General features: G+C 39.2%; 1 protein-coding gene across 16 annotated transcripts in view; it reads left to right on the top strand.

The window, feature by feature from the left end:
* Positions 1-15,699, top strand: part of SOX5 (SRY-box transcription factor 5) — a 394,764-nt gene that overhangs the window by 350,986 nt on the left and 28,079 nt on the right. For 11 of the 16 annotated variants that reach the window (XM_038386648.2, XM_038386652.2, XM_038386650.2 and 8 more), the window contains exons 10-11: positions 6,869-7,046; positions 12,363-12,535. In XM_038386648.2, coding sequence (XP_038242576.1) covers positions 6,869-7,046; positions 12,363-12,535 — 351 coding nt within the window. The remainder of the gene's footprint in view (positions 1-6,868; positions 7,047-12,362; positions 12,536-15,699) is intronic. The other 5 variants (XM_038386640.2, XM_038386653.2, XM_038386641.2 and 2 more) reach the window with 1 other exon arrangement.

Raw genomic sequence — 15,699 nt, 5'->3', positions numbered from 1 at the left:
CTCTCACCTCCTCTCTACACAGCTACAGAGCACAGTTTGTCGCTTCGTGCGAGACAGTGCATTCCTAGGTGGGTGTCTGAGCGCGCTGATCCACACTGTGCTTGTTCTGCCTTATCCCTTCTTAGGCAGGGAACAGAGGATCAGCGTGTTCTGTCCTGACCCAGCCTGGGAAAGGTGCAGCCAATAGTCCTTTCTCCCAGACACCGCATGTGAAAATCTGTTGTACCCAAGAGAGAGGATTAGCGCTGAAAGGGAAAACATTGGGTGAGGGGATGAGTGCCCAAAGAATAAACCTCCCTGGGAGCCCCCAAAATCCCAAAGCTAGTCTTGGAAAAGAGGAGCCAAAACTTACCAGTTAACATAGACTTTAGTAGAATGTATCATTCCAATGTCCCGTTCACTCAGGCTTAGTTATGTGATTTCAGCTAATTCTGTACATAGAACCTCCACAGGACTTTGTGACTGAGTTCCCACCAAGGCTACTCCTGATGCTAGGACAAAATCTTGCTTAAGCTTGTGCTCTCCTTACTGAAGCTCCCCCATCAACAGAAATGGAAACTCTGCATGAGCATGTCAGGAAAAGAGCGTGCTCCCCTATGTGTATATCACCATCTTGGATGACTGCTAATCATGGAACTGCTGTCCTAAAGCAGTAGTCATGGGAATAACAACACAGGTAAGATGAAGCATAAGTAAGAAGAGCATTTGGGGAATACCCTCAGTGACTGAAACCACCAGTGTCTAGCCCTAGGAGCTATGCCCTAGGCAGTTGAGAATGCAATACAATAAATAAAACAGGCTTTTACACTAGATTTAAGGGTCAGCTAAAGCCACAACCAGAACTTGTTTGAGGTGAAAATGAGAATCCAGGGTGAGATTTACCTGTAGCTGCCATACATTAACTAACAAAAGTCTGCACTATGCAGCACCAGAGAGGTAGACAGCCTTATTCCAATATTTCCCTTGGATCTGCTTTTCATTGCTTTTCCCTCTGCATCCTGATCAATTCTGGTCAATGCCCAGTCTTCAGACTTTCTGTACTGCAAATATTACTCAGATTTACAATAAGTTTTAGTAATTTTAGTGCATCCAAAAAATAATTCTCCACATCTAAGATTTTTAAAAATCTGCTCTGCTTTTATCGTCATATTATGACCCAGAGGTCAGTCTCTCTGTCTTGTCTTGTTGTGTCTCTGTGTAGATACATAAATTTCCACTTCTAGAGGAAGGGATGCATTATTCTTAATCAAAAATTGGAAATGTGGCAGGAGGAGGTGCAGCTGCAGATGAACATTATCTAATTCAGCCATCCTGTCGTTTGAACATCCTTGCTTAATTTAATACAATTATTTAATCAGTGAGGATAATATCAGCAGTACGATTCATTTATACAACATGTTTAACAACTGCCTTTACCTCTTGTCGTCTTATTATCACCACTGATAATTTCATGAGTGACTATGGAAAAAGAAAAAGAACTGCTGGTATCGTTCTGTGTGGGGACAGCTGTACTCGTCAGGGGACGATAATGTTGAAGTATTTTATTTGTGTGTGTGCAAATGCACCCCTATTTTTGATATATATTTACTGGTTAAACATTTCTGGATAAGCGCATGACTGGATTGCTAGGCCAGTGACTGGGTGTATTGTTCAACGTGCAACAATAGCAACATTGTCTTCTGCCCAGACGCACCAGTAAATGCTCCATATTTTGCATTTTTGTTGAAATGAAGATCTCCATGAAAGAGAAAGAGGATGGGTGAAGTGGGGCCATGGCTTTGTTTCCAGAGAGATGGGGGATGCATTCTTTGAGAAACCCTCTTTCTGGCTCCTTGTTTCTAACTCGTTTGGCTGTAATTTGTACCGTCAAGGTCATTTAGATAGGCAGCAATATGTGGTGAATGTGTTCCCAGAGGTCATGAAAAGCCTCTTTAGTAGAACACACTAGGCTGTGCTTATGCCAGGTCATTTAAGCACATTTGTATTGCCAGTCAGATGATGCACAATGTAGTTCATGATTTTGTAATAAACTCTGCAACCTGGACCTTCAGTTTGTACTGTTGAGGGATGAAGTGCTTGGGCTTATACTACAACACAGTGTTTCAATAACTGTATTTTAATAGTAAACTAATATATAAAATATGTGAAAAGAAACTAGATTATTAAAATCCAAATGGATCTATCTGATCTTTCCCCCCCTCCCCCCGAGACTGGTGCACTCATCCGGGTCAGCCTTCTTTCATTCAGTTCCCACCATATGAAGTGGCATGGTTTTTTATTAACTGAGAAAGAGAGACTCAGAAGAGGGTATAGCAGTCCCTGCTAAAATTCCTACTCCCATTGGCTTCATGGGGTTTTTGTCTGAGTAAGGACTGAGTAGAGACCTCAGGATCTGTCCCATAGAGACCTTAAAGAAGACATAATTTCAGTCAGTTATTTGGTGGGACAATATTAGTGACATGGGAGTCAGGATTCTAGGGTTTATTCCAGGCTCTGCAACTGATTTACAACATGACGTTGGGCAAATCACTTAGCCTCTGTCTGCCTCATTTTTCCTATCTGTATTAATAACACTTAGAATTTATTTAGCACTTTACATTTACAAAGAACAATACAAACATCTATAAAGTGGGTGCGATACGTACCTAACCCATCAGGAGTGTTTTGGCTTGTTTATATTTATGTTTATAAGACACTTAAATGCTTAGATAGAAGGCTTTGTTTTACATGATACATGATGCTTTAGTGAGAAAGCTTAAAGCGTTACAAATCCAGGTGATTCCAAGATACAAAATTCAGATCTTGAATTCTCTGATCTCCCCACATCTCCTCTACCCTTTTCTCCTCCTTTCCTTTCCTTCCCTCCCTCCTCCCCCTCCCCCCAAAAAAAAGAGTTCAGAAAAAAAAATTGTCCTGTTCTTATCACTGGTATCTTAGAATAACTCTGCATGTGTGTGTGTTGGGGGGAGGGGGAGTGAGGCAGGGACCAATCAATGTTGGGTTTTCTCTAATAAAAGTAAGCGTGGAAAGTAATGTTAGACTCTGTGATCTACCTAAAAAAATCTTTGTCCTCCCCTTACAGGCACTGTCTACTGCACTGATCATGTTGGGTCTGATTTTTATTTACACAAGGGCCTTTTACATTGCCAGAGTGGTATAAAGGGCCCTCAGTATAAATGAAAGTCAGGCCTGCTAGACTTTTAAGCTGGCAACATACTAGCTGCAACTGTATTGGTAAAAATAATGGTAAGAAGGCAAAATGCCAAATTCTCCCCTAAGTTACACAGGTGTAAATCAATAATGAAGTAAATGAAGCTCTTCCCAATTTAAATTGGGAAAGTTGAGAGTAGAATCTCTGGTCCAGAGAATTTAAACATATATCTGCAAGTAAGGAAGGGATAAAGTTTTCCATCACATATTGAGTGAAGGTTCTATTGTTGATCTTCATGTTCAAAACAGTTGTACATTATAACCAAATCCCCAAACTTTTTTTTATACCAGATCCTAAGGATCTGACTCAGAATTTTTAAACTCTCAGACCAGATTTTAAACAGCATTTCAGTCCAAATTTGGGTTTGATAGGGCTTTTTGAAATAAGAGAGGTAAAATATTATGAACTCTGAACGGTAAAGTAACATCATGTTGTAAATACGTGTAATAACTCAAAATAGTCCACTCATTCTCCTGTATAAGAACCAAGCTTGTGTGACCTCCAATTAATTTACCATTAGCCTGAACACACAATGAAAGTGAATGAAGGGGCAATTTGGAATGACATTTATCAGCTCTGGAACTGTCGACTTCTATTATTTCCACAAGGCCTTACACTTCTTGGCTCCAGAGAAAGCTGTGCTGACTTGAATGAAGAAGAGCATTCTTAGCATCACGAATAGTTACAGCACAGACATCTCTATGGCAGGGTAACTCAGATAGAAAGACCGCCACCTCCATTTCCAACTTGCATTAAATGAGACATAAAACAATAAAACTGCTTAGTGAGCTAAATGAAAGCCTTGCACTTCACACCAGAAAAAAAAAAGAGGGGGAAGATGTGAGTGAGGGAGGCAGGGAAAAGAGAGAGAGAAGAAAAGAAGGAAAGGAAGTGAAGCTCAGTGGGACTGGATAGCCCAAAGATATGTTATAAAGGGAAAGGAGTACTTGTGGCATCTTAGAGACTAACACATTTATTTGAGCATAAGCTTTCGTAAGCTACGAAAGCTTATGCTCAAATAAATGTGTTAGTCTCTAAGGTGCCACAAGTACTCCTTTTCTTTTTGCGAATACAGACTAACACGGCTGCTACTCTGAAACCTGTCGTTATAAAGGGAGAGGGCATGGAGCCCTCACCTCTTAAAACTTGAATCTAGCCTAAGTCTTTATGGTCAGTGAAAGCCATTCCCATCTGATGACTGTTTTATGGCCTATATGAAATGAGGTGGTGGTCTCAGTCAGGTTTCCAGTGGACAGACATTTCTTCACAGAGCTCATCACCATATCTGGAACTAATCAACCCCTTTTTTGGCACTTATAACAGAGGTCAAAAATTGAATGTACATGGAAACTATCCTCTCTGGAAGTGAGCTGATAAAAGTTGGTGGGGAAGTTTGCATTGCTTCTAGTGATCTATTCTGTGCTAAATAGAGGACTTTGCTCTCCAGCGCTATTAGTCTGGCACATTTCATCAACACAGGTGGTTGGGTTTGTTGGGGTTGGGTTTGTTGGTTTTTTTTTTAAATTGAACTTTTTAATTTAACCACTTCACTGCTGATCTACCACGGTTGTGCTGTTGTTTTCTATTGAAAGTAGTGGAACAACAGGACAAACCTCATCCCATTTAGCAACACAGTGGCTGTTTTTTATTCAGATGTAAATGTCCATCAACAGTCAAGCAAGCACCAGGACTGGATTTGTATTTCTTAGTCTTAAGTGGAATGGGTTCTAAACATTGTAAATTTACACATATCAAATAATTTCAGTTAAACTGGGTAAAATTTCCAGAAGCCTCTAAGGAGCTAAGTGTTATGGAAAGACAATGAGTGCTTCTAAGTGAGCTAAGTCACTGTTGAAAATGGGATTTAGGCTCCTAAATCACTTTGGCACTTTTGAAAATTTTGCCCACTGATTTTTTTCTGTATTATTCTTCACAGTAAGTATCTAGGAGAACTTTACTATCACTTTAAAGATGACATTTTTGTCCTTTATTTTCCTGATCATTTTGTTTATTTTTTGTTTAATTAATTTTTAACTATGAAGTATAAAAGTAATCAAATACATTCAAATATAATAAAGACACAACTCAGAAGCTTGTCTGTTTGAGATAATTGAAAGGTGGCATAACAGTGCTTTGCAGAATTACAAGTAGGTTGTATGATGATGAAGACATTCATATTTATATAACATGTTTCCATATGCAATATAGACCACTGAACAATTCCTTGCTTTCTGCAGCATACTGCATTCTTTGGACCAGAATTAGTATTACAGTAGTTTCAGATACTCCAACAGTAACAGGGAAAAATTCCAGTGGAGTTTGCTCCACATTTACCAATCCTACATTATGAGGCTGATTCTGATTTCTCACTGGTGTCAGTCACAAGTAATTTCATAGGAGCAAATGGACTTTCTTAAAAGTAAAACTTACAAAGGGAGACCAGAATCAACCCTACTATATCTGTAATAGAGCCCATGCAAAAATATTACTTCCATTAATTAAAGGATGGGCTTCTTAATTCACAAGTTGCAGAGGAAAGTTTAGCTCTGCAAGGACATCTTTAACACATCCTGCTTTGGCATGATATGATAATAGGCACACAAGTTGCAGATAAGTATGTGGCGGAACGGTCCAAAAACATAGATACCATTTCTGGATATTAAAAAGTAATCTTTTAAAAAGCGTTTACTATTGTATTTGTCCCTACAGAGGAGATACAATAGTAAACGCTTTTTACTATTGAGAAAGGGGCTTCTCTGATCCTTCTTTTGCTTTTTGTTAAGAGTCAAATCAAAACAAGTGACTTTTGATTTTTAATGTATTGTTCAGATTTATTGCTCTCTCTCTCTCTCTCTCTCTCTCTCTCTCTATATATATATATATATAATATGCCAGATTCAGTCCTGAACAAAGCAAATATAACTCCTGTTGATTTCACTCGTAGTTGAACTCTCTTTATGAACTTGGCCAATGTTTTCAATGTACACAACCATGGTAATTATTAGAGAACCTCTAAAGTTTCCTATAAAAATCCAAAAGTTTAGATGCTTATTCTAAATTATGCAAATCTCTGATGGAAATTTGGAAGCTGGAACTAGCACAAAAACAGATTTTCTGGTTCTGACTGGGTAAAAATACCCATAAAAGAGATTGCTAATGATACTTTGGTACTTGTGAAAACCAGGGAGTTCAGAGGAAAATAAAAATAGAAATACAAAATCAACACATTTACTCACACAAGTTTACCCAAGTTTAAGAACTACAAGTAAGTTTGGGTTTGGGTTGAATTTTAGACAGAAGTTGTGATTAATTTTTATTTCTTCCATCTATCTCAAGTTTTTAAAAATTACACAAAATATTATTGTAAATGTACTCCTGTTTGGATTGCATAACTATGTATCATGTAGATGCAACTTTGGAGAAAATTCTTATGTACATTGTGCAAAGAAAAAATGTTCTCTAATTCTCCAGTTCATGGATCATTTTGTTTCCCAACTGACATAACACGATGGCATCATAGGAAATGTTGCATGATGTGTTTTTAGGATCACTCATTTGCAACTTCACATGAATGGAACGTGACCATATATGTTTGGGTACAACTATGGCAGTGGCAGCAGCATCTTTATGACATGCTTTATCTTGTGCTCGTTGTAGGATGAAGTGGCCCAGCCGCTGAACCTCTCAGCTAAACCCAAGACGTCTGAGGGAAAATCTCCGACATCGCCCACTTCTCCTCATATGCCAGCTCTGAGAATAAACAGTGGGGCCGGTTCACTCAAATCCTCAGTGCCAGCAACATTAGCCAGTCCTTCGGCCAGAGTTAACACAATAGGTACGTTTGTTTTCTTTTGGTTTTGTTGATGTAGCACAGAGGTCAGCATTAAAAAAAAATCAACATTTGCCAACCAATATCACACAATGGCACATGTTAAATCAAAGGTGGGGCCTAATATTGCATTCATGTGGAAAAGTGCTCAGTGATCTCAGTAGTGCATGATTGGGATCTTAACTCTTCACATTCCACATGGGAAAAACTTGTATTATTTCTGATACTTCTGTATGATAACAATTCATAAATGATTGTTTTGTGGCTACTACTATATTACACTGATTCAGATATTCGCCATTTAAAAGTATAAACAACTGATGAATAAGCTTTAAAAAAATCCCTAGGAGTTGCATGTCTACATGTGCATACAGTTCCTTAGAAAATTACAGGTTTGATGCATAGTCCACTGAAAAGCTTTGTGCTTTTAGCTTAATCTACCAGGAGTAATATTAATGGCTAACTAAAAAGTCACCAGGTACATTTCAAAACATACTTTACATTGTATCTTGAAAATAGTCAGGCTAGCTGCTTTTAGTATTGTTCTGTAATATATTATTATTCCTCCCTCCCTCCAAAACTGCCTCTCTTGCGACCATTTAAACAATAAATGGTTCTGGTGTTATTGACACTTTATATTTCACAAGTGCTTTATATTAAAAGGAGGGGAGGAATGTGTGCCCCCACCTGCGTGCCATGTTCTTATGTGTAATGTATATGTATAAATAACATGCAGACATACCCCATTGTAATGATAATCTTTTCCAATCTACTGTACAAAGTGACTGAAAATACAGTAGCACCTCAGAGTTACAAACACCAGAGTTACGAACTGACCAGTCAACTACACGCCTCATTTGGAACCAGCAGTACACAATCAAGCAGCAGCAGAGACCAAAAAAAAAAAAAAAGCAAATAGAGTACAGTACTGTGTTAAATGTAAACTACTAAAAAATAAAGGGAAAGCAGCATTTTTCTTCTGCATAGTAACATTTCAAAGCTGTAATAAGTCAATGTTCAATTGTGAGCTTTTGAAAGAACCAACCATAATGTTTTGTCCATAGTATGAACATGTCAGTTACAAACAACCTCTATTCGTAACTCTGAGGTGCTACTGTAACTTGAATTGTGATTGCAGGATGGTGTAAATTAATCACTAACTATTTGGGATTAGGTTGAGACCTTCCGGGGGGGGGCAGATTATCCTACAGTTGCTTATTGTGGGGTTTCTTGCACCTTCCTCTGAAGCAGCTAGTACTGGCCACTTTTGGAGACAGGATACTGGACTGAATGGACCATATGTCTGCTCCAGTTTGGCTGTTCCTATGATTTTTCTATCGCAATGCATTGAAACTATTTGAGACATCCATTATGTCTCCCTATAAATGAACATGTACTCCAGCCAAGTGCACTGTGCAGCATATTCCAACTGCACATACACCACTAAGACCCACACTTATGCCCCAACTTTAAAATCCCTATATGTGGGTCCCACAGTCTTCACTCAGTGTGCAGACTGATGGGAGTTATGATTACATGCACCAAATAGAGAACATACTTCTATGGCCAGGGTGAAAAGGGAAATTACTTTATCTGGCATGACATTCTATAGAACTCCATAAATGTTTCATAAATATCCCATTGTTAATTCATGACTTATTATGTATTATTCTTATTAGAACTACACTATTTAACTTGCTAGGTTAGTAATGTATTTGCATCTTTAATCTGTTTGGCCCTGCTGCTCTCTGTGTACAGTGGGCTGAGTTTTCATTTTTTTTCCTCTTTAAAACCTTTGTCCTGAGGAGAGTGAACAGCAGCTCTAAGTACACAGTTAAGAATCTGACCTGCCTCTCAGTGGCAGACGGTCTCTTGTTCTCCTCCTCCTCCACCCGTGGTATTTTCCATAGATTTGAGATCCCTACAATTTACTTTTCTCCTTTTAACAAAATGCAGATTTTGAAACACTGTACTTCTAATGAGTGATAATGTAATTGGATAACAGCTGCGAGGATGAATGGAGCTTTAAAGGTCACTCTTGTAAGAAGAATTAATGTGTTATACCATTAATAAACCATGGAAAACTGTGGAGCAAAAGATAACATACTTAAGTTATTGTTAATGACGTAGAGTTCACTGCTTTATATCTCCTAGCTACAAATACAGAAAGTGACTTTTTGAGGTTACTAGCTGAACAGTATCATTGTGTGTACTGTACAAGATAAGCTGTCTTAAAATGCAACACAATAACTGGACAGACACAGGCTGCTCCTATCAAAAATCTGTCCTTTATGGAGGACTGGTTGATTCAGAGGCTTAGTAATGGTATGTGGAGCCTTTTACTGCTAGGTAACTAGTTCACAGCCAGCCACGGTTGTAGTAAGCAAAAGCCATTACCATGTATAAACTCTTTGTTGACCTTAACAAAATGAGTTGTTGAGCTCAGTCAAGCCCCCAGCAGAAGTTTGCACATGACATAAAACCACCATAATTGACAGCCTCATTGTCACTTTAAGCAAAAAGAACAAGTATTGAATGGGCTAGGTAGACTGAACTATCTTCTTACTGTGAGAGGTAGGTTGCTCCAGAACAGGGCTGAAGCATACCGGTTGGGAACCTTGCAAGGCCTTAACCATGCTGTCTCTGATCTCTGGATAAAAAGAGGACTTTGGTGTCTAGGGCTGCCTATGAGAGGGTGAACCTTCTGACCTAGGTAGGCTTAGGCCCACTGTCCTGGAATTCAGATAGGCTGGCACCTTTCCCCACCACTAAATTCACTTTAAAACCAGCTTTTAAAATCCATCCTTCAGACTGTTTGTTTTCACTATGCTCACAATATTGTTCAGCTGTATTGGTCAAGGGGAGCACGCACCTTTATATCAGAAATAATGTAGGGCATGTAGTTGGTGAAGTGACACACATGGTATGTAGTCCTTTGGTTAGACCCATCCACACTGCCTGTAAATCATGCTAAAACTTGAGAAGTTACACATGTCATGGTTTCACATACAACTTTAAATCCAAGCATTTCTTTTCAAAAGCAGGCATATACCTACCTATTAAAAACAAAAACAAGTCCCCCCTTCCCTCCCCATTGTCTCCAACATCTAAATACTGGTTTGGCAATCCCTGTAACTAAGTGCATTTAGTATCTCTCTGTCAATAATTTACCATGTACCCTAAACAAAAATAATTTACATTCAACTTGCATTTATATTAATCTTTTCTCTGATACCAGCATATTGGCAGCTATTGAAAAACATAAGGAGTGCTTGCTTTTATTCACTGACATGTGCCAAATCTTCTCAAAGAGAGTGGTAGTCAGGAAAAAAAAATGGTCTGGAGAAGGGCATGAATTCCAATTCTTAGGCAAATTCAGCTATAATACAAATTATAACTATTATACCTTCCCTAATCAAGAGCATGGCTATTTTTAAATGTCACTGAGTTTTTGTTTGCTTTTTAAAAATTTATTCTGACCAAATGCAAACTTGATCAATAACAGATGCAAGGTGGGGAAAGAACCAAGCGACTTGCTAAGATGGAGACCCCCCTCCCCCCCGCAAAAAAACCAAACCCTTATGATACCATTTAGGAGGTGTGGATTACATCCTTCCTAGCACTAGAAAAGCTGTCATTGCCCTGAAATCATTGAGCCAGGTCATTTGGTAAAAATAAGTTATGTGGATCAAATTAATTTTATGTAAAACTGCCAGTGTTTTCAGATACTTAACTGAAAGGTATTTGTTGATCTGCTCCCCCTACACCCAGACTATACAGAAACTTTTGCTTTCAATTCTCCAAAGGAGACCATAATGCCAGGATCATTCTGTTATTATTTTGGGGTGGGGGGGTAAGGAAATGAGGGCCCAGCAGTGCAGCACTGAACTAATCTGACATCAGCTTCTTCCACTGAAATGTTTTAAGCAGCAAGACAATGTTCTATGTTTTTTGGCAATCAGTGGATCAGATAGAAGAGTCTAGCAATACAACAAGGAGTGTAATCTGACATGATTAGACAAGGCTCTTTAGGAACAGAACATTCATAATTGAGACAAAGAAAGAGTATTAATAACACTTTCCTAACACGGCAGTTAGCCATTTTATATTTCCTTTCTTTAATCTTAGTGTTTTTCAACAAATCATGGGATTTAATAGCGTGTTTTGGCAGATTAGAGGATTTATGGCCCAGATGTTTTTTGTTCTAAAAATGGATTAGAGTGTAAAGTTTGCTGGAATCCATGGAACATGTTGAGGCAAGCCGGTCATTTTGTGTGTGATTAGTGCTTGCCTTCTGTCTCACAGTCCCTCCATCTGTCACAATTCACCCATGGATCTGGTTAGATTTAGCCTCATGTCACAAACAGAAGTCCCTTTTCTGGGCAATTTCATATTGCAGATTCATTTTATGCTGTTTTTTATGCCCTAGTTAAAAGACAGAAAGAAGAGTGTGTGTTGAGGGGGGTGGGTGGGGAGGAATGATAGATACTACCTTCTCCTATAATGTCTGAAAAGTAGACTGGGGCTTGGAGTCTTCCATCAGTATTCCATCCTACAAATCATATGCAGATCATAATAAGTACAATCTACAGTATGCTAAAGGGAAAAAAATGACAAAGTATCACGTTTAAAATTAAATAGCATTAGCTGTGCTGGTGATGATTGTAACATTTTAAAATGAAATATTTCAGCCACTACTAGTGCTAAACCCTAGGCAGTGAATTCACAGCCAAATAGTGTAGACATCTGACCTACTATCAGCAACATGAACAGAGTGGGAACATAGGTCCATGTAGCTGTGGTTTCTTATACATTTCTGAATGACAGGTGGTGGTGGAGAGCATTCGGCGGCGGGAAGTTTCTTTTCCCAGCCGTTATGCGCTTTGTATCTATAGCAAACCACCGCCACCTGTGGTTTATTTTAATGTATTCACAAGTTTTAAGAAAGGGAAGGGGAAAAATGGTCTATTTTTAATAGTTTTGGATTGCTTGCATGATCAAGGCTTCCCACGTCCCCTATCAAGTTACATCCTGCTGTATACAAACCACAAGGCCAATCTCTGTAATGTTGGGTAAACATTGAAACTAATGGAATCAAGTATCAGTGATGCTATCGGTATTAATGTTTCTCATGGTTTAAACCCAGGTGGCTCTATCATAAGAGCAGCTAATTTCCAAGCACAGACAGGTTTATGGATCTACTCATTGTCTCTGTCTCTTTCTCATTTAATTAAGTGCCCAAGGAAAGCACTGATGAGTTTCACTGACAAAAGTGAAAATGTTTTCTTGTAACTTTCCTTTCTTTCTTCCTTTCTTTTTAAGATATTCTTTCTTCTATCACGTCGTCAGGTTATTTAAATGACCACGATGCTGTCACCAAGGCAATCCAGGAGGCCCGACAGATGAAGGAGCAACTTCGGAGGGAACAACAGGTGCTTGATGGGAAGGTGGCTGTTGTGAATAGTCTGGGTCTCAATAACTGCAGGACAGAAAAGGTCAGTTCCTGAGACTCCCTTTTCTGATAGTCACTTGCGTGATCATATTCTCCTCATGTTCAGGCATTACAGACACACACATCTCCTTCTCCCTCTCTTTTCTTTTCCTCTCTTCCCTGCTCTGTCTCCCTCCTTCCTTTTAGAATATTTGCTTCTGTCAAAAAACAGCCCCACACAGACATGGAGACAGTAGAGCTTAAAACATAGTTAAAGTCCTTATGAAAACTTTGGAGATCACTAATTCTCTGTTCCAGGCTGTCAATTTGTATTATGACTAAGTGATCTATGAAATATCTGGGTGTGAGTGAAAATCTTGCTTTATGGAAATGCTTACATGTTTTTGTGAGATGAGCTGGATTTGCAAATATGCAAGCTTCTTTAGGAACATAAGCTTTGCTGATACTCGGTCTCAGCTTCTGGATATTTAGCTTTATGAGGTTGTCATATATGATGTTTTGTGACCATTGCAACATAGCACTGTCAAGTCATGTTAGATGACTTAGCAAAACTGAAAAAACAGAGAATTGACAATACGAACTGCACCAAATACTTTCTAAAAGCACTAGAATTGAGGGGCCCTGCGTTATTCTAATTTTGAACTGGACTGCTAAGCTGTAATAAGCAAAATTGTCAACTAAGGTAATATTTTCCTCTCAGGGAACACTTGTATATACTGTATCTAGCACTGTCTTTTTGTCATGGGGGTTACAAGAGTCACAGGTTCCATGATTTCCTGCTTTTTTCAGGAAATGCCTGTGACTACTTTCTGGCGTGCGTAGGCCCATTGCTCTCTTCCTGGCCAAGTTGACATTGATAGCATATCAATTATGACAGTTATGCTATCTAAGACAGAAATGTGCAAAAGTTGTTGGGTGCTTCAAAAATCCGTTTTTACAATATATTTTCCATGATTTTTTCCCAAATATTTCTCCAGACAAAACTGCTTTAATTCTACAAAATAATCAAGGTGAAATATTATTGCATATGGTGAAAATGAAATTTTATAGGCTTTCCCAGTTCTGGTGGTTCTTTCATTCTATGATCCCCATGTGACTCATTCAGATAGGCAGACAGATAGAATAAAAATGATCAGCTACTTAGCAATAACTTGAAAGTCAGTCATCCTGGGAAGCTTGTGAGTCAAACAATATTGTCCAGAACGAGCAGATTGCTGATTTGGATAGCTTTCCAGTTTCCCTGGTTTTTAGATGGAGTTTGATCAATAAGCTGTGAGAAGCCAGCAGACCGGATAATGAATGTTAAATGTACATGCGAGTCTGTTCCTACTGTACTTTTTCACCAGCCTAGCATGGGTGTAAATGTTGTAGAAATGGCTCCAATTTCATGCACTCTCCTGAGAGGAAGGGTGAGAAAAAAGAGGTCAGTACATAAAACCTCTTTTAGAAGAATAAGGGCATTGGGTATTGAAAGAGAGGGACAGAGCATGTTTATGGCATTTCAAATAGAAGAGTAGCGGAAGGGAAGGGGGGAAAGTAGAGTGTCAGCTATAAGGCGAAGTGATCACAAGCACAAAGGAATTTATATTCAAATATTTAAGCATTCTTGAAAGGATGCTTGGAGCAGAAATTCCTTTTCTCTGCTCCCCATGTAGAAATGACTTTAACACTCAGCCAGATGCTAATGCAAAGTGACTCAAGCTATTCCTCGCAAGCATAGCTAAATTGCCGTTATTTGTTAAGCGCATTGAATTCAGCTGTGGATACAGCAGTTGGTTGCATTCAGAAAGCATCTGTACCCTTTTTTTTTTTTTTAATCCTCCAAAGCAGAGACAACTCTACCTATCTCCCCCCCCTCCTCCCCTGTGCTGGCTGGGAATTGTCAAGTGACAACCGACCAAATCCTTTTGGACAGGAAGCCTTCATCCTGAGTCCTATATACTTGCAAAGCAGGCCTTGTGGTTGGATCAGGGAGCCCATTAAAAGCACTTTGATGGTATGGAAATTCATCTTCATGAAGCACCCAGGCCCCTAAGCAGCATGCTGTTTAGCTGTGGTTACAGATCAGTCATTCACATCGGAGGGCAGTAATTGTGCTGACGGCTTGTACAGCAATGGAAGTACATAAAATAATCCCAGGCCCTCCACCATGGCACTGCAAGTTAATCTTCTTTAATACACAGATCAGCTGTTGTTCTAACACATGACTTTATGCCGGCTCTAGTGACTTTGCACAGCCTTTTGATTAAGTAACAGGAGTGGAGCCATCTGCATTTGCTTTATTCTGTTACTTTCCTATTGTTAGGCTCCTCCTCACCCTTCTGTTTTCACTTCTCACCCTCACCACAAGCTCTGGGGTTTATTTTTCTCTCTAGTTCATGTTCCCTGTTTGCTTGGGTGTGCATGAGGGGAAGGTATTGCATTTGCGGGGTTGGGGGTTCAGGTTTTCTTTTCTAAAGTGGCAATAGCTTTTTTGATACAATAGCTGCCAAACTTTATCAGGATTTCATTCTGAAGAAGACACAAAGGTTAGATCCAAATCTGAACTCTACAAAAGTGCAGTGGTGTTTGGATCTGGATTGCTGGTTTGACCCATTGATATGGGGGGCTAGTTATGAAATTCCCTTTAGATCTGCAGGATCTCAGAGTTGACAGAGATTTATTTGTGGGGCGGTTTGGATTGACCCAGCAGAGAGAAAGGGAGGTGGCTGTGAAGTTTGGAAACCTAGCTGAACTTTCCATACATTCTGGGTCTTCTCATCTAATTATAGCCAGACAGGAAGTTCTGATCCAATTCAGGATCTGAACTTCTCCAAAGTTTGAGGGTGTTTGGATATAGGTTTTTGCTTAAAGCTTTTATCAAGACCTCCCCCTGGCATTTGGAAAAAAAAAGGAAAGTATTGCCGGTTTCAGTTAAATTATATTCCTGAAATTTTTCTTTCCTTTTTCTTGGAAGAGAAAGAGAGAAAGGTAGTGGGGAGGGAGAAACTGAGAATATCATAGATTGGTCTCTAAGGGTTTACATCAACAAGCTTAAGGGCAGGCCCAGTGATTTAAGAGGCAAACACACCAAACTGCCAGGCCTTTGGGTTTCCTGCTTTTGTCCCTCGCTCCCTGCAGAACAGGTGGGAACGGGATAGCTACAGAGGCATTGCAATGAACGCATTAATGACTGGTTACGGTGCTTGCACACAAATGTACTGATAC

This window comes from Dermochelys coriacea, chromosome 1 (assembly GCF_009764565.3).
Source record: "Dermochelys coriacea isolate rDerCor1 chromosome 1, rDerCor1.pri.v4, whole genome shotgun sequence".
Taxonomy (NCBI): domain Eukaryota; kingdom Metazoa; phylum Chordata; order Testudines; family Dermochelyidae; genus Dermochelys; species Dermochelys coriacea.
This window is presented reverse-complemented; position numbering and strand designations above follow the sequence as displayed.